This window comes from Pyxicephalus adspersus, chromosome 6, assembly GCF_032062135.1.
Source record: "Pyxicephalus adspersus chromosome 6, UCB_Pads_2.0, whole genome shotgun sequence".
In the NCBI taxonomy this organism is placed as follows: Eukaryota; Metazoa; Chordata; class Amphibia; order Anura; family Pyxicephalidae; genus Pyxicephalus; species Pyxicephalus adspersus.
The window spans coordinates 93,349,145-93,368,402 of record NC_092863.1 but is presented as its reverse complement, the minus strand read 5'-3'; the positions used below and the strand labels follow the sequence as shown (position 1 = coordinate 93,368,402).

The following is a 19,258-nucleotide window of genomic DNA, read 5'->3' as shown; positions in this document are numbered from 1 at the left end:
GTGCTTCAGCCTAATAGATAAACAGAATATGAAACACATATATGGGAGATGTTTTATTAGCCAGAAGGTTTGTATTTCTGTATCTAGTCCTGAGTTTATTACAGAGCCTGCACAGTCCACTGCTCAGCTAGGCTGCAGACCTGCCTTTTGTCTTCTGCACTTAAAAACTTGGTGGGTTGTGAGCTTCTGCCATAATGGGCAAGTATGCGCAGCATTATTGCACACAATCATCTGTCTGCAGTCACCATCAAAGCATAAATTTGCGACCAGGCACATCCTTTAATAATATATTTAATATTTGAACTCAACTGTCCTGGCTCCATCACAGATGCTGCTTCTGGTTTTCTTCCAGGTATTGGTACGAAGCCATGCTGGTATGATGCAACTCCTGCACATGCAGGGTCTTTGCATATCCTGGCATACTACACTGAGCTGCTTATGCTACAAGGAACTGACTAGATCCTTGTGCTCATGCACTAAAAGGTGGCAAAAGTTATATACTCGTTTTTGCGTGGGTTCCACATTCGAAAAACATACAAGTTAAGTAGCTTCCCCTCCAGACTGATCTTAGACTGTATTAATGACATATGACTATATTAGATATTGTAAGCCCCTTGGAGGAACAGCTAGTGACATGACTATGGACTTTGTACAGCACTGTGCATTTTGTTGAGGCTATATAAATACTGTGCAATAATATTAGGCATACATGCCGAATATGGCTAAAGCTCGCCACTCACCAACAAGTTCAAATCAGTGCAGGAAGTGTGCATCAGACAGCTCCACATTGCATTTATCTTAACATGCTTTTTACCAGTAACCTCAACCTTCATTTTCTTTTCCCATCCTATACTTGGCCACATTTTTGCAAAGTTTACTACGTACACACCTCAGATGATTCTCGTCCAATAATCGGAAGAGAATCTGGCGTGTGTACAGCGCTTGTCCAAAGTTGCTCGTGGATCCGTCCTGGACAAAGATCACAATGAAAGTGAAGGGGAGAGAATGCAGCAGGGTGCCGCTCCGACATTCTCCTACCTCCCCTCTCCATGGAGCAGAATGGTGCTGTATGTACAAAGCTTATTCAGTCTTTTGTCGTTGGAAAGGATCATGAAAGATCCTTTCCGATGACAAATATTGAACATGTGTATGTAGCCTTTAAGTACCAGGGAATATGTTCATACATGGTAAGATGAGATCATATTGGAAAAAAAGCTCCAATGCAAACTCTGTCTTAAATATATGTCTTAAACCTGTTTGGAGTCCCTACATTTTTCCAGTCTCATTGTTAGTCCTCTCATAGGAACAGTTTAGAAAGGAAATTCTTGAATAATTTACCAGTTAACATCAGATGCTGTTATATTGCCTTGAGTGCTGCGATTCCTCACCATGAGGTGTTGCCTTGCCGTTGCATGTGACATACAGCTGATAAGGTGATACAGACACAACTTTGTATATTCCAGACCTCCGTTAACAAACATTCACTGCTGATCTGAATTCTATATGAAATATCATTTTTTCTGCATTTGTTCAGATTTTATTGACTTTTTTCCTGCTAACTGCTGGTGGTGGTTGATGCAGAAGATGCAGGCAAGCCAAATATGTGATGTACAGTAGTAGAGTACTGGAGTGTGTGGTCACCTTAGATCCTGTGCCACATTTTATAGATCCCTATTGTACCAAGATATTTTTTATTTACTGAGTCATTTTCTTCTTTAGCCATTCTTGGTTTATTGTGTATTCCTCCAACATTTTGCAGTAGAGCAGACCCTGCTGAGCAGAGTGATATTACATATGAAGCATCCTCATCTCCCCAATTCACAGCTTTGTGTTTTTGGTGCAGTTAGATCCATGAAATCAGCACACACAATGCATAGGTTTAGTTCTGAGATTGGAATTTAATGGCAAAGATTGTATCTTGTATGTAGTTGACTGCTTAAAAAATTTGCATTCCTAATGATTTCATTCTCACATGTTTGGTTCTTTTTCCAACTAATAATGGAGATAATAATTTTATAGAAAATCCCAGCCTAGTCAGGGCAGCCCTGTAGAAATTAACCTTGTCCTACGATACCTATTTTAATTGATTGCACTTCAAATATCTTCTACCGTCCAGACAGAAATACATATAAAAAACATTTAAATAAAAAAAAGTATAAACATTGATTCTTCAATAGGATACACATATAAAAACAATGCACATATGAAATATTTACAAAGCAGTAGAGAAGTAATGCTGTGCTGAGCACAGTTACTACTCTTTACTAATTAGAGAGCTGTGGTCAGACCTCTGCAGTGAGATTGCTGCTTCCTGGCAGAGAGCAAGGTTTCTTTTCTTCAGCATGGCAGCATATTGAGGCCATGGCTGCTTGAGGAAAAAAAGCAACTGTAGGACAATAAATATATTTTGTTTTGATGGATCTGGAATGTATTCATTTAAATGTTGAATGTTTACCATTGTGTACTGTGCTCCTTTTCAGAGAGGACCGAGAGGCCAGATTCCAGGCAAGCAAACTGGGGATTGTAGCAGCATTCCGATCATGGGCAGGTTAGTGCGAGTTTCTCTAACTTTCACTGGACTGTAATTGCAGCGTTCTCCATGATTGCTGCTCGTAGATGTGAGATTTTACAAAGTTTGACGTGTTACATCTTGTTTGTATTTCTTGATTTGTCATTTCTGTCCACTTTCATCTCTTATTGTTACACCCTCATTTATCCTAATGTCTAATGACACTATTATTTCAAATAATTTGGTCTGCCTTTGGCATCCACTCATATCTGGCTTTAAATGTAAAGCTTTAATTGACAGAGGAAGTTGACATTTATACCTGGATTTTATGATGTAAATTAGGACAGGACAAATTTATCTCTTCACAAGTACAGAAAGCTATCAGTTAATCTGCCAGAAATGATGATTATTATTACACAGTATTTATATAGCGCCAACATATTACGCTGCACTGTATGAGGTCCATATTCGTGTCACTAGCTGTCCCTCAAGGGAGCTCACAATCGAATTTCCCTACTTCAATCATATGTCTATAATACAGTCTAAAGACAATTTTTGGGGAAAACAATTAAACATACTCCATGTTTTTGGAATGTGGAAGGAAACCGAAGTACCCCGAGGAAACCCATGCACACACACGGAGAACCTGCAAACTCCATCCGGATAGTGTCCTGGTTGAGATTCAAACCTGGAATCAAGTGCTGCAAAGGACAGATTGCTAACTTCTGAGCCACCATGATGCCCAGTATGGGCCTAAATTCCTATTACAGGGTCTCAGCGCTGTGAAAATTCCATCCCTGTCTACTGGACTGCAGAATTTTGCCTATGTTTACCACTTTGTCTTTCTCCACATGAATGCTTAATGTCATTCCCACCACACAATGTTGCTGGCTTGACTTCCAACAATTTGCTCACATTGTTGGGGGGTATATATATAATAATATATAATCATTCATAACTGAGCTCCCAGCAGCTGCCCTTGCAAAAATTAAGGAAGCCTCATGTCAAAGTGTGTGATAAAAGCATTGTCTTTCAATAAGAATAAAGTAGAAGATTGATAAGACAGTGATAAGGAGATTTGAGGGTAAATTTGAGTCCACGCATAACCTGCAAGAATTTACGTGGTCATTAACAACCATGTATCTCAACCTAACGACAAACAAATATAAAAATAATTTAATTTTTAGATAAGTTGGATTCATTGGTTGGTAAATTTTTTCAAGTATAAAAAATTACTTTTGGATATTTCTCAAAATGCAGTTGTCATTTCCTGTGAACTTGATAGAAAGCATCTTATACTTATTGGTGCTGATTTAATAAAGCTCTCCAAGGCTGGAGAGGATATACTTTCACCAGTGAACCTGAATGATCTAGCAAACCTGGAATGGATTTCTTAAAATTATTTTCTATTTGTTAGCAAATGTTTTTAATCCAGGACTAGATCCATTTCAGATTTGCTGGGACTGCCTTAGGTTCACTTATGAAAGTTTATCCTCTCCAGTCTTGGAGCGTTTTAATAAATCAGGGCAATTGTGTAAATGGGCATAGCTTTCTTGCCTTTGCAGCGCTATGTCCCAGGTTCGAATCCCGGCCAGGACCCTATCTGAATGGAGTTTGCAGGTTCTCCCCGTGTCTGCATGGGTTTCTTCTGGGTATTCCGGTTTCCTCACACATCCCAAAAAACATGCATTGAGGCTAATTGGGTTTCCTCTAAAATTGGCCTTAGACTGTATAAATGACATATGACCACGGTAGGGACATTGGATTGTGAGCTCCTTTGAGGGACAGCTTGTGACACATGGACTATGTACAGCGCTGCATAATATGATGGCGCTATATAAATACTGTGTAGTAATAATAATAATAAAAAAAATCCACCATGTAATGGAGACAAACAAAGGCAGACATATTTGCATATGTGACAGCCATGACTGGCCCTATAGATACAGTACAGGAATGGCATCTTTAGCCCAATATTAATCTTTTGAATTAATGAAACACTTTGATAGTATTGTAATTGACAGAATCTGGTCATTGTAAGTTTTTACACATCCTATTTGTTCCATGGAGTATAGAAAACTCTGAAATCGATGTGGATCTCTATGGATATCATCCCATCAGGCAGGACATGGTTCAGGTTTCAGTCAGCCTGTGAACTCTCCGTAATGTAAACACATATCTGTATCATGATCTCTTGGTGAGCAATTGACAACCTTTAACCTGCTCAGGAAGAATGCTTAAAAATGGTGAATGCTTTATATTTAGTTTGCTGTTGGAATCCAGCAATAAATCTTTTGTCAGGTCATTGTTAATAGATAAATCATGTGATGCTGATATCTTGTGTAACTGAAGTGTGTCGTATTTTTTCTTAGGTATCATTAGCCTATGCAAGCCCGGGAACTCTGGCATCCAGTCCCTGATTGGAGTTCTTTGTATACCAAACATGGAGATACGGGTAGGGTATTGTTCTTCCTCAAAAGCCTCAGTCACTTTTACTGGGTATAGTGCAACATTCTGTGTCTTGTGATTTTTTTCTCTTATAAATGTCAGACCTGCCTGTCACATGGTCAGTCCATCTTTTAGGTATTGTTTTAGCTCATTTTATAGGACAAGTTTTAGCTAGTGTTTATAAAACGGATCAGACACAAATTAATTAAAGCTACTTCTGTGTGTCTGCCAACAAACTACTGCAGCATATTAGGTATACTTCTCCAGTATATGCATATTTCTTATGGTTAATCAGTATATCAATGCCTTTTAAATACAAAATGGTCTCCCCTCCTTCTTAGCACATTAAAACTGTCAGCCATAGTACAGACACAAAATGATCTCGCAGAATCACAGGGATCCAGCGCTCCTAATTCCTAATGTAAAGCGTCTTTAAGCACAGGGTTGTAAAAAGGGAAAATTTGTATCACTGCAATGACACTCAGAGATTTACTCTTTTTATTTAAATGGAGATCTTTGCTGACTAAAATATTATTATATAGTATTTATATAGTACCAACATATTGGGGCATAAATAGGGGTTTGCAAATGACAGACAGATACAGACAGTGACACAGAAGGAGGAGAGGACCCTGCACAGAAGAGCCTACAATCTAAGAGAAATGTTTAAATGTATTGCACATGTGACTATTATGTAATTAATGTCACTAGTTTGTAATAAAAGCTGAGGTTTTGTCTTACATTGAAAAAAAAAAATAAAAGCTGTTTTTTTCAATTGATGAAAAATGTAGCATTAGGCCTCGGGACACAAAGTGTCCAATATTTTCACACATTCGCTTTTTATGATCCAGAATGACTTTGTCCTATGAATTCTCACACACACATGATAAAGGAGGTTATTTTACTGGCCATGGGGTTGCAGTTTGTTTCCCGTTTGCTCATACATGAAACTACTGCCTCTTGGTAAACTTGTCACTGTGCAGCAGTTCCATAGAGCATTGGTCCCCAAACTTTTCTAGCTCACGGACTCGAGACCATGCATGCGCGGTAAGCCTTGTGTCCCTCAAAGGGGAAGAAACTTCCACCCAGAGTGACGTCATGATGTCCAACCTGCCCACTGCCCTGAACCTGCAGTCCATACGGGGGACATGGTCCGCGGCTCTGGCCGGTGCACCCCCCCCCAACGTAGTCCTTCTCCTGACCGTGCTAGGGGGTGCACCGCCCAGAGCCGCGGCCCACTTGTCAAATGGCTAGTGAGCCGCAAATGGGGGGTTGGGGATCACTGCTGTAGAGAATGAATTTAGGCGCAGCTGTCAAATCTGAACACACCGGTTCTTTAGAAAACTGCTGTGTTGCAAATGTTTAAATGGCTGGCAAGTTACTAGCTACAGGTAACTGCATAGGATTGCTTGATCCCAAACCAGGTGTGAACCGTCCCTTAACATTGCCAAGTTTCATGCAACAAAATAACCAATCCACCTCTTTGCCACACTGACAACTAAACATTTTTAGGAGAATATAATATGAGATATTTCACCTGGGCCTATAGATGTATATTGTGTCTTATTTCTTGTTTCTTTTATCACATAGCGAGGTCTTCTCGAGGTACTGTATGAAATATTTCGCCTCCCACTTCCTGTGGTGACAAAGGACTTTATTGAGGCATTGTTAAGTGTAGGTAAGTAGCAATCCTTGCGCATAGTGTAACATGCTATGTATTAATGGTAATGACTTCAAAAGTTTTTTTTTATATTTGGTAAATTTCAATTACTACAATAATGTTTCTGGGGAAGAGAGTTGCCTTTACAGATTTAGTTTGCAGCACCATTTGCTGGTGGAATTTTGTAACGCCAAAAACATGAAATAAAAATGTTTCTGTGTCTCATTAACTGAAATCAGTCCATGTGATATAAGCATCAAATAGTACATCACTAGCAAGTGGAGACATTCTATAATTGTGAATTGGGACTCAAAAAGAGTCAAAAGATGTTTTTAATTGTTTGTAGTTCAGATTAAGAATTTGGTGATAAACATAAATAACTAAACAGACGGTAATTTACGTAAAAACCATATGTGAAAGTGATGAGTAGATTAGGAGGTATGGGGAGATTAAATTATATGCAAAATATCCTGAAATTCCCTATAAAACGTAAGCTTGTCACCATCTCTGGCTGATACTGAACATTAGTCAGTGACAACACCCATAACAATAATGATCCAGCAGAGGGAGAGGCCAAACTTAAGTTGTACAGGAAATGCCTAATTTAGGCCACCTACAGCTCTGAGTGTAGCAATCATTTTCTCAAATGCATTTTCAGTGTAGATAACCTTTGCTTTATGCATTTTATATCTAAAGTTTTTAACTGACAACTTTACTATTATCTATATTACTTTGTGCAACTTATTTTAGGGAAAGGTACATTAAAAACACCAATATTTTTTATGGGATCTTTAAATGTCTGTTCCATTGGGAAGATTTACCCTTCCCCTTCTGTCATAAGACCTAACACTGTCCCCATTGTCCCCAGACCGATCTTCTCTTAAATCCTGTTTCAATGATAGCTAAAAATGTTAGCTTCTCCTCCACTTTTATTCCTGGTGACAATGGTCACAGGGACAAATGGAGATGTTAAAGCTTCCCGATGTGGACCATATTCATCAGTAAATCCTAAAGGGGTATAAAAACCTACCACTGTAGGTATAACAGTTAAAATAGCTGGTGTAGTGTGGGGTTAGATAGCAAGGAAAGAAAGCAAAGAATTGACCTTGAGAATCTAAAGATTGGATGCTGAATGTTTATTACTAAAACTTATCCTCTCTCCTTATGTAAGATCCGAGTCGCTTTCAAGAGACGTGGAGGCTTTCAGATGGGTTTGTAGCAGCAGAAGCTAAAACAATTCTTCCACATCGAGCTCGCTCCAGGTATGTGCCATTAACACATAAACTAACAAGGCATTCATTTATTTAATCTGTTAGGAAGGGTAAATAAGGAGACAGAGATTAGAAAAGAGTTTATGTAGGAGAATGTGGGGAGGTTATCATGACATTTGTATGTAGTGCATGGTAAATCTTCAACTGCTGAAGTTAGATTAAGGATTTTAGATAAACTTTAGTGTAAAACTATAATGTGTGCATTTTTTTTAAACTATTGCTTTACTATTTGAGTGACTGTCATTCTGATCCCTTGGCTTTGATACTTTTTCAGTCTAGACGCATGCAAGCATGCTGATTGTACATTTAAAAGGAAAACAGACTTTTTCTCAGTAAAACAAAGTGTAGAATCCCCAAAAATTTTACTACAATAACATGATTTTGATTGGTTGCTCTTGATCATGATCTTTACGTTATGTACCTTATTCTCTTTAAGCAGCTATAAAAATGTGTTTTCCTTTATCTAAAAAAAAAGAGGCACAAAAATGTTATAGTACTCTGAATGTTCATGCAGAAAATCTCTATTTGTTTACAGACCTGATCTTATCGACAATTATCTAGCGCTTTTACTTTCTGCTTTTATTACAAATGGCTTATTTGAGGTAAGCATACATCAAAGGCCAGACGCTCTTTGTGTTTATATATTCCTACTCCATGTGACCTCTTGGTTTTCTTTTTAGGGGCTGGTGGAAGTTATAACAAGCAGTGATGATGATGTGTCTGTCAGAGCAACAATCATCCTCGGGGAGCTCTTGCATATGGTATGTTTTATTAATGAGTTCCTGGAAATATTCAGGACTTCTGTGTATAGACTTCATGACTGCATTTTGGTAGTGTTTAATCTTGTGTGTTTGATCCTGCAGGCAAACACAATCCTTCCCCATTCACACAGTCATCATTTACACTGTTTACCAACCTTGATGAATATGGCAGCATCATTTGACATCTCCAAGGAAAAAAGGCTGTACGTATGTTTATAATACACCTATGTGGATTTGTAATGTAACAATTGCTACATGCAAGCAGTTCCCTGCTTACACTGTCACCAGACCATCATTTTTACAACAATGTTCCAGTGAGGTTATAGGTGCATTTTATCATTTTTTTAAATTATATTTTGTACTTGTGAAAGTCTCCCTGTGTGGACATCCAAAAGCCATATGAGACCGCTCCTCTGTATTACCACCTTCCTTGTAATGTCAGAGGGAAAGTAAAGGGAAATTCTATTGAATGTTACTTGAGTGACAGCTCTGAAACCAAGAATGTCACCCAAGTGACAACATATAGAATTTCCACTTGTTCTCCCCTGACATTTATATAAAAGTTTATGTAGGGAGGTGGAGATGATGACCAGCATAGACAATAATAATAAATTCACTTCTAAAATGGAAAGGGCTTTAATGTGCAAGGGAGAAGGAGGTTTTTGTTAGGGATTTGACTTCTAAAGTCGTCACATTTTCTAGCAAGGTTGGTGATAGGACCTCCTAAATTTAGCTTAAGGAAAGGGGATAATAGTTCAGCTTTCTCTTTTTATCATGTGAGGTAAACACATTGAGCATTTGAAATATGTATCTGGTCTTCCTATAGTCATACAAAAAACTGATATCTGATATGATTTCTGTTTGTGTGAAATTTACAGACGGGCCAGCGCAGCATTAAACTGCTTAAAACGATTCCATGAAATGAAGAAACGTGGACCGAAACCTTACAGCCTGTATCTAGATCACATTGTACAGAAAGCCATGGCTACCCACCAAAAACGAGACCAACACCTGCGTGCCCAGAAGGATATTTTTATCCTAAAGGTAAGGATAAAGGTTCTGTGATACCAGAGAAAATTTGTCAAATGAAGTAACCGTATGTAGTCCCTAAATACCTCATTTTCTTGCCGTGTAGGAGCAACATATGTATTTAGCATCCAGCAATCTCACAAACTTTGTCTGTGCTCCCTATTTGTGCCCTGAGTGCAAACTGTGTCTACTAATGAGGAAATGTGTGTGGATCTGCCCCATATTAGCTGGCAGGAAATGTTGGCTAGCCTGAGGCAGCTCCATGTGTCCTCCACTCTAGGCACTGCTGTTACTATGTACTATGACCTGTACTGTAAAAGATGTGTTCTAAAAAGGCCGATCATCTCCCTATCACTCACTTTACCTTACCATGCCTTGTTCTGCACTGTTCTTTTGTGTGTAGAAGAAACAGGGCTTTGCTTCCACTTATCACATCTTCCCCATGATGACTGATATTTGACTGTTAAGAAAATATATTTAAGGAAGTTGCAGGAGTCATCCTGTCTATACTAACTTACAGTAACATTTTGGAAAACTAAAATAAATGTTGCTGATTGTGTAAACAGGATTTTGTCACAAAGTTTTTGTAGAATAAATTACTCTGCAACCTTTGGAGTGAGATGAAGATAGAGAGTGCAACATGGAACACCTATAAAATCTTCATCTAAAGACCCTGGTCATACCTTGTGGGCCAAAACTTACCCAGATAACCTGTCCGTTTAATAGCATAGTCCTATAATGTGTTTCTGCAAAGAATGTTTGATTTTTTTTCTGATATGCTAGTTTTTAAGCTCTAAACTATATTTTACTTTTTCTCCATGTATAGGATACAGAAGAAGCTTTGGCAATGAATCTGAGAGACAGCCAGGTTCTCAATCACAAAGAGAACCTTGAATGGAACTGGAATCTTATAGGGACCATACTTAAGGTATTCCTTTACCTTAAATTCACTTTTGTTTGTTGAAGGACGCTGTGAGATCTTACATTGAACCTCTGGGTTATACTGCCATCTGCAGGAGTAGGACACAAAGTACCAGCACAAAAGATTACATAGGAGTGGCCCTACAAACCCCAAATCAATCTTCTAAGGCAGCCTTAATTATTGTTAAGACATTAGTTAGGAATCCATTTTTGTTTTACCACTTCATTGTGTTTAAAGTAATTGTGTCCACCTCTGGGAAAGGTAATGACATATACACATCTAGATTTTAAAAGGTAGAATAACAGTTTAAATAAAGCTGTAATTGCCATCCAGATTGCCTGCTTCAGTACGCCAAAGCACTTTGTAATAATGCATTGTTGAAATCCTGTCTATTAGGCTATGTAAACACATCAGTAGATTCTCCTCCCATTCTTGCCTCAGGGCTCAAATCAGACAAGAATCTGACATCCTCGCAGAACCATGAAAGACGAACGACCACAATAGAAGTGAAGGGAGGAGAGCTCTGTATGGTGCTGCTCGCTTGTTCTCCCCCTCCCCTCTCCAAAGAGCAGAATGGTGCTGTATGTACAGCGCTCGTTCAATCATCTTTCAGTCTTCTATTGTTGGAAAGGATCATGAAAGATTGTTTCCAATGACAAAAATCCAACGTATGTACGTAGCCCAGGATAAGCTCTCACTTTACCCATCCTATAAAGGGAGCAATAGCAGGCATTGGAGGAGCAGGCTGTAGCTGGCTAAGTGTCCTATTTTTTGGGGTGCTTAAATGGCTACATAAATATGTTCAGTTTCCAGCAGGGGCCTTCTTTCAACTCTTAATACCAATTTACCAGTTCTTGTCCATGCCTTTGCTTGGAATGTTATTGTCTGTTCAACAATTTTAATTCCCAAGAGTGGAGAGGGCACTATTGAAAAAAATCACACATTTTTCAAATACATTTTTCCTTTTTTTTGTTTTAGTGGCCAAATGTGAATCTGAAAAACTGTAAAGATGAGCAGCTGCACAGGTATAAACCTCTCACCTCTGTCTTCATATATTTCCATACTATTTTGATTAGATGAACCAGTTCACAGCTACAGCTTTTATTCTTATGTAACTTGTTTCTCTTTGTTCTTGTTTCTAAAGGTTTGTACGACGACTACTGTATTTTTACAAACCCAGCAGCAAACTCTATGCCAATCTGGATTTGGACTACAGTAAAGCTAAGAAGCTGACTGTAGTAGGGTGCCAGTTCACAGAATTCCTTCTGGAGTCAGAAGAGGTGAGTCACGTTTAGCTGTGTCAAATTCTCACTTTTTATTACAACACTAAGGGAAGCTTCTTAAATGAATTATTCAATGCTTGAGTATGCTGCTGTGTATTTGAACTCCTTTGTCGGAAAATGAATTAACAATGTGATTGATGTGATGTGGGTCCTGTATAAAAGATTGTTTGTTCCCCTGATGTAAAACCTAATAAACTTATTTGAAAAGATAGCTATAAATTAAAAATGGAAAAACATTTGCAAGTCCTATGGCCTTTTTAAAGGGATTCTTTGCTTTGCAGAATCCATGCCGGGCACAGTGAAATGGTCACCTAAATCCAGTAACTCCCTACTTTCCTTTCCCATTCTTGCTGCACCACTCTGTTCAGTCCTTACTCCATGAAAGCTCCAAACCGACCTATTAAAACTTACAATGGGATATGTATTCCTTCTTGGTCCGACATAATGCTGCTGGGGAAAAATTGAAAACTTCATTGCCCTTAGAAGGAAGGAGAGGAGCAAGTCGCTTTATCCCCTGGATGTTTTAGGTTCCTCACTTTAGGTGAGCAAAGCACAGGATCATTAAAAGATGGGTGGGAAAAGTTAGGTGATTCTTATACATTACCCTGCATTGGAAAAGATGTTAATTTTCAAAAACAATATTTATTGCATAGTATTTTATTTTTCATAATTTATAGGTAGAGTTCTGAGCTCTTTTACTTTTTAATTTTCAAACTATGCATGTCTGCTTTAATAAGTCTGCTCCTTATAACCTAAGACCAGATTTACATTTTTGCATAGCTTTTATGTATACATATCTTGAGCTGCCAATGCACCTCAAGATCATAAACCTCACGTGACACCTTCTACTTAGAAATACAGAGCACTGTGATGTATTGTTATTATTTACCAAGTGTTATGTGCTCCAAGGCAGATCCATTGTTTTAATAAATTAAAGTGCTATTTAAAATGAATAGCACCACAACACATAAACATATGCAAGGTGCATTATTACAATGCAAAGGTGTGAAGCTGAGATCATGCACATAGATAAATGATCAGTGTACAGTTTTGCCCTTAATCTTTCAAAATGCATTTTCTTGTCCCCCAGCCCATTAGTTTTCATTTAAATGACATCCCAGGCATGGAATGCAATGTTTTCCCCTGCCCCTTTTAGCTGGGTGCACCACCCGGCTGTTTTTGGATGGTTACTGAAAAGTTGGGTCACTATAAAGGGGCTGCCACCCGGCTCAGAAAAATTTCTATTTTGAACACTGGAATGTTTTTTTTAAAATATCAAACCATCTTTTCTTTTTTTTGTTATATTTATAAAAGATTCAGAGTGAAAAAAAAACATGTAAGGTGCCTGTATGCTGGGTTATAAACTAATTTCTCTTTCATCAAGATGTTATTGCAAATGGCACAGAAAATTCTCTGAAACAGGATTTTAGTTGCTTGTAAAGGAGGTCGTAGTCACAGAGCCATTCGCATTACCTGTAGTCTACAGCAAATACATTTCTATGGAGAAATTTGTCCGCTATTGTTGAAGCTGTTGGAAATGAAAGGAGTGCATGTAAGGCAGATGAGTGAAAGCTCCTGTTATAAACAATTTTTTTTTATAGGAAAAAAAATGAATTGGAAAATAAACATGGAAAAATATGATGAAAACTGTCTTCTATGAATACCTTACATAAATATGAACATGATTCTTATTTTTCTTGAAGGATGGACAGAGCTACCTGGAGGACTTGGTGAAGGATATTGTTCAGTGGCTGACAACCACGTCTGGCATGAAGCAGGAGCGCAGCCTGCAGAACAACGGCTTACTGAACACACTCTGCCAGTACTACTTCCTCTTTATTGGTACTCTCTCCTGTCACCCACATGGAGTCAAGATGCTGGAGAAGTGTAATGTTTTTCAGTGGTAAGACATTGTAAAAAATTATGTGCTATAAAAATCAACATATTTGGTAAAGTCTGTCACTAGCATGTGACATTTACTCAGTGTGGTTCCCCAGAGCTCTTTGTATTAATAGCTATGCACAAGAATTCAGTTAAAGAACAAAGGGAAAGGGCTTTCTACTTTTTTTTTTAGAAAATAATAAATTGTTTTAAAGGAATTTAAAGGGGGAAGAAAGAAGATAATGTTTACTTTAAAAGTGGTATCTACATTTACATATAAAGTAAAAATTTTGGTCATAGGTCCTCTTTAAGAAAAAGGCCTATTACCGTGTCGGGGCACTTAATGCTTTGCAGTAGGCACCCAGGAGCTCAAATTGTTGAGTTTTCTACTGCTATTCTGAACATACGCCAAGTAAGACATTATTAACTTCATGGGTACAGTGTTTGTTAAATAGTTAATACTTCATATTTGTATTTATTACACAGTATTTATATACTGCCGACATTACGCAGCGCTGTACAACGTCCATAGGCATGTCTTCAGCTGTTGTTCCAAGGGGCTCACAATCTAATGTCCCTACCATAGTCATATGTCTTTAATACAGTCTAAGGTCAATGTTGGGGGAAGCCAATTAACCTAACTGCTAATGTTTTTGGGATGTGGAATGAAACCGAAGTACCCAGAGGAAACCCACACAAACATTTGGAGAACCTGCAAACTCCATGCAGATAGTGCCCTGACCAAGATTCAAACCTGGGACCTAGTGCTGCCAAAGTGCTAACTACTGACCCATCATGCTGCCCTTTTTTCCAGAATACTATAGCCAGAAATTTAATCTGAAGTGCTTCCAACCTTGCTGTAAATTGCTATACCAACCCTCTGTGCACACATGTAATTTTTTTTTTTCAGTTTGCTCAATCTTTGCTCACTTAAAAATCAAGACCACCTATTGAAGCTGGCTGTCTCCAGCTTGGATTACAGCCGAGATGGGCTTGCCAGAGTCATCCTCTCCAAAACCCTAACAGCATCTCCTGATGTAAGTCTTAAGTTTTGCATAGAAATAATGTTTACTATATTTTGGTGTAAAATATCCAGATATGCTTTCTTTTTCTCATGGAAAGGCAGCCTGGGCTTTACCCAAGGAAATAAGTTCTCTTAACAACTGTCCTCCCAAGCTTCATATACATACTGATTCTATGCTCTGTTGCCAGCAGCAAAGAGAAACTGAACATTTCAAGCTATGAGAACCCTGTAAGTCACTCCCCTTCCTCTCACGTGACATGTTCTGGTACTTGGCAATACTGACCCAATATTGCTAATGGGATTGGAGAGAAAATCCAAAACCCTACATAATGTCAATGTAGCAACTTTGAGCTTACACAAGGCTTTACCTCTTTCCTTCTGGTGAAGCAAAGAAAATGCGAGTGTGCCTTTGGGTAGGGCATTCGTGTTTATTGATCTGTCTGGTCAAGCACAGCACCATTTAAATGTAGGGTGCCCACATTGAAAACTGTATTGGGCTTGGGGGGCAAGCAGGTGCAAAATGACAGTTTCTGTAGTCATGATTGGCTGCCTTGGGCAGCAGGACATTTAAACTAAAGCTATTCCCCATTTCTTCACTGAGTACTTCTGGACACTGCTAACTGCTTAGTAGGTGTTACTTCTACTCTTCATGATTGATGAGCAAATGAAGGGAAATAGATTTGTTTAAATATATGCCCAGATCATGCACTCCAAAGCAATTTACATGAAATATTTGATCTAGTCACATGAACGATCCCATGCTTTTATCATGAACACAACACAACGGTATCCGGTGAATAGTGGTAATTGCTGACCCCACAGTGAAGCCATATTTTGGAAGTCATCTTAAAACACAAAAAAATGACAGCTCAAAAATGTAATTCCAGTTACTAGATTGCACAAATCGTTCAAGTTGTTTAACACACCAGTAATATCTGTGTCTTCTTTTATAATGCTATTGATGCATAGAAAAATGTGTGTTTTGTGGATTTACTCACTCTAACAATTAACAGAGCCCAAAACCAAATCTGTTTTAATTTGTAAAGTGCATTTGTTATTCAAACAAAATATTGAATGAAATACTATGATAAATAGCTAATGTAAATGTTATGTTTTTTCCACAGAGCTGTCGTCTATATGCGACAAAGCACCTTCGGGTTCTTCTGAGAGCAAGCGTAGAGTTTTTCAGCAACTGGGGGATTGAATTACTGGTGACACAGCTACACGACAAAAGCAAAAATATTTCCACGGAAGCCTTAGATATTTTAGATGAAGCCTGTGAAGACAAGGTAATTAGTCTGTTTCCAGAATAAGCAGAATATTTCTTGTTTCCAAAATAAGCTTGTGTTCATGCTTATGTTCTTTAACCACTGAGTTCAAACATAGATTTTTGGAGCTGGTTGCGTTTTTCCAGCTCCATCGATAATTTGGGATGCTAGGCTAGCAGTCGTTTTAGTTTCCGTTGCTAGCAGTAAGATGTATCTGCTGGAACACTGAGCAAATTGTGGACATGAGAGTTTTGTCAACTGGTGAAAAACATAGCCATTTAATCTTTATCCTCTGAGTGATCATCTCATGTAGACCTTACGATCTTCTCCTCAATACAGTTAAAGTTAAAGGCCGGTGGAACGTATGTTTAGAAGGGACTAAATAAACTTTTTCTACATCAAAAGTGGTGGAAAGTCCTAGGCTGGGTACACACGTGCAATAATTGTCGTTGGAAAGGATCTTTCACGTTCTTTCCAAAGACAAAAGACTGCACGATGCATGAACGAGCTACATACAGCACCATTCTGCTCTATGGAGAGCCCTTCACTTTAATTACGATCGCCCATGAATCCGCCAGGAGGGTGGACTGACTCCTTTATATAATATATATAATTTCCTGCTGTTCTGACTCATCCAGTCTTCTGCACTACATATCCAGCAATATATGTGGACACTCTGGAGCTTTGTGTGGTATTCACAATGTGTATACTCTTTCACAGGCTAATCTACACGCGCTTATCCAGATGAAGCCTGCTCTCTCTCATCTCGGAGATAAGGGCCTTCTCTTGCTTCTAAGGTAAGCCTGATTATTCACCTGCTTGTGTTATACATCAAGTCTGTCTACCCTTATAACTACTTAGATCATATATTATTCTGTTGTTTTGTTTGCAGGTTCCTGTCAATTCCAAAAGGGTTTTCTTACTTAAATGAGAGGGGTTATGTCACGAAGCAGCTGGAGAAATGGCAGAAGGTATCAGAATAATATGTTGTTAACTAAGACTTTATTGGTTATTAGGCAAATATCTAAAAACATAGATGGAATGGTTACAGGGGAACAGATTTACCTGACAAATTATTGATATTTCATTATGTCATGAGATTCACAGGGGTCATTAACAGAGCACAATCCCTGACAGAACAGGTGATCTAATATTTCTGCTGCATGTAAGTAGTACACCTAGGTCTTGTCCCTATCCAATCTGGATAGTGGAGGAAAAACAGAACACTGATGACCTGTCATGTCAATGTAGCATATACAATATTAATATTATAATAATAACACTGATTATGTATCATGTTAATGTTGCATCTACAATATATTCAATGTGCAGCCACTTTAATCTAAATAAAAAAATGAATTTGGTTTGGCAACCTGGAGTGGTTTTGTAAACTGTTGAACATAAAGTCCTTGGAAATTTAATTTGGTTATGTGGCTTCCTGGTATTCCCAGAAGTCCGCACTAAGATACGAGTCAAATATGTTCATATTGTATTCCAAATGTTCTGGGCACAGTAAACCTTTCATCTTCAACTTTGCATAAAACATTGTGCAGTTTTGTAGTTGATAGAATTCATGAGATGATGTTTTATGTCTTTGATAGAATAAATGGGATGCAGTTTTGGATCTGTTATGAGATAATAAATGCTATTCACAGCTATGCCCAGGTTGGCTCACCCTAAACATCTGCTGAGCTGCCATTGAAATGCACTTTGCATTTTGTTTGTAACAAATCCCTATTTATCATTTATTTGTCACTACCCTAGGAGTACAATCTAAAATATGTTGACCTCATAGAAGAACAACTTAATGAGGCTCTCACAACCTACCGGAAGCCTGTTGATGGAGATAACTATGTTCGACGCAGTAACCAGAGGTAATATACCATCATCTTTAAGCAAAAAGTAAAAAGCAGGTTACTTGAAAGTTTTTTTTGTAACTAAAAGCTATAGTTGAGCTTTTAGTAAATCAATCATTTTTTCTGTTATGTTTTCATGTAGAGTGCAGCGTCCCTATGTTTATTTACCTGTTCACTTGTACGGACAGCTGGTGCATCATAAAACTGGTTGTCAGCTCTTGGAGGTCCAGGTAAGAAAACAAGTTGCATTGCCTATGAGCATATATTAGAGCCCTTAAGAAAATGGAAGAAAAAATAACTGTGTGTGTGTGTTGCTCAATGTTCTTCTCGTAACGTCTTATGTCGTTATTTTCTTTAGAACATTGTTCCAGACCTAAGCTACACTGTGCGATCACCATCACTAGACAAGTGGGAAGGAATCAAACAACTTAAAGCAGCTCTTTGGTCATTGGTAAGTCTAGAGCTCTTTTAAACTTTTAGAACTGCTAAATCAGGGGTGTCATTCTGGCCCGCGGGTCAAATTTGCCCTACAAGGTCCTTTTTTTTGCCCCCCACAAAGAATTCTTAAAATGAATTACATCTGGCCCACCCGCTACTACGTATTGCAGTGAGTGATGCCGCTACTACAATTCCCGCCATCACTGGTGTCTATAGACCAGCGGCCTACATGTGGCCCTGCATTGTTCTGTTCTATAGACGCAAGTAATGCCAAGAATCTTAGTCTCTGCATTTCTCGCGTCTTTGGAACAGGAGGTGAGATATTTCTGCCCCTACCCGCCCCCCTCTCACACATCACAGGTGCCTACAGTAATACATTGCAACTGTAGTTCTGCATGCAAATGATAGAAGCTGCACAGCGGTTAATTTAAATCTTCTATATCAGTCAGTATTAGCAGCAGGAAAACAATGGGTTAAATCATCCCAGCTGAATTTCTATGATTGCTGGGAGGACTTACAGTCAGTATTAGGCTGAGGATCTCTTTTAGTGTGCTGGAACATGCACAGATAATCTCCATTCATTTCCTTACACATGGCAGGATCCACATGAATCTCTGTTACTACATCACATCATCATTTTCAATACATGCAATACATAGACATTATTCCTATACAACCATCATATGACACAAAAGGTTGGAAATGATCACATAGTGCCCGACTACCAGGGGCATTGTGTTTGTTTCAATCCATTAGAGACTGCATAGTGTAATATTTAGTGTCAGACAAACTTGTGATGTAAGAGGATGAACAACACACAGGCTGCATGGATAGATAGAAACTGGCCTTTTCAACTCTAAAGCGTGTGTAGAGGGGTTTGTTTTTGTTAGTTATGGATGAAGAACTAA

The 19,258-nt window shown here is 38.4% G+C and overlaps 1 protein-coding gene across 2 annotated transcripts in view; it reads left to right on the top strand.

The window, feature by feature from the left end:
• RICTOR (RPTOR independent companion of MTOR complex 2) overlaps window positions 1–19,258 on the top strand; it is an 86,019-nt gene that overhangs the window by 47,622 nt on the left and 19,139 nt on the right. For both annotated transcript variants that reach the window (XM_072416618.1, XM_072416617.1), the window contains exons 10-28: window positions 2,481–2,548; window positions 4,882–4,964; window positions 6,548–6,635; window positions 7,789–7,879; window positions 8,424–8,490; window positions 8,569–8,649; window positions 8,752–8,852; window positions 9,528–9,693; window positions 10,505–10,606; window positions 11,579–11,625; window positions 11,745–11,880; window positions 13,587–13,786; window positions 14,675–14,801; window positions 15,913–16,077; window positions 16,777–16,853; window positions 16,949–17,027; window positions 17,821–17,930; window positions 18,055–18,142; window positions 18,271–18,363. In XM_072416618.1, coding sequence (XP_072272719.1) covers window positions 2,481–2,548; window positions 4,882–4,964; window positions 6,548–6,635; window positions 7,789–7,879; window positions 8,424–8,490; window positions 8,569–8,649; window positions 8,752–8,852; window positions 9,528–9,693; window positions 10,505–10,606; window positions 11,579–11,625; window positions 11,745–11,880; window positions 13,587–13,786; window positions 14,675–14,801; window positions 15,913–16,077; window positions 16,777–16,853; window positions 16,949–17,027; window positions 17,821–17,930; window positions 18,055–18,142; window positions 18,271–18,363 — 1,969 coding nt within the window. The remainder of the gene's footprint in view (window positions 1–2,480; window positions 2,549–4,881; window positions 4,965–6,547; window positions 6,636–7,788; window positions 7,880–8,423; window positions 8,491–8,568; window positions 8,650–8,751; window positions 8,853–9,527; window positions 9,694–10,504; window positions 10,607–11,578; window positions 11,626–11,744; window positions 11,881–13,586; window positions 13,787–14,674; window positions 14,802–15,912; window positions 16,078–16,776; window positions 16,854–16,948; window positions 17,028–17,820; window positions 17,931–18,054; window positions 18,143–18,270; window positions 18,364–19,258) is intronic.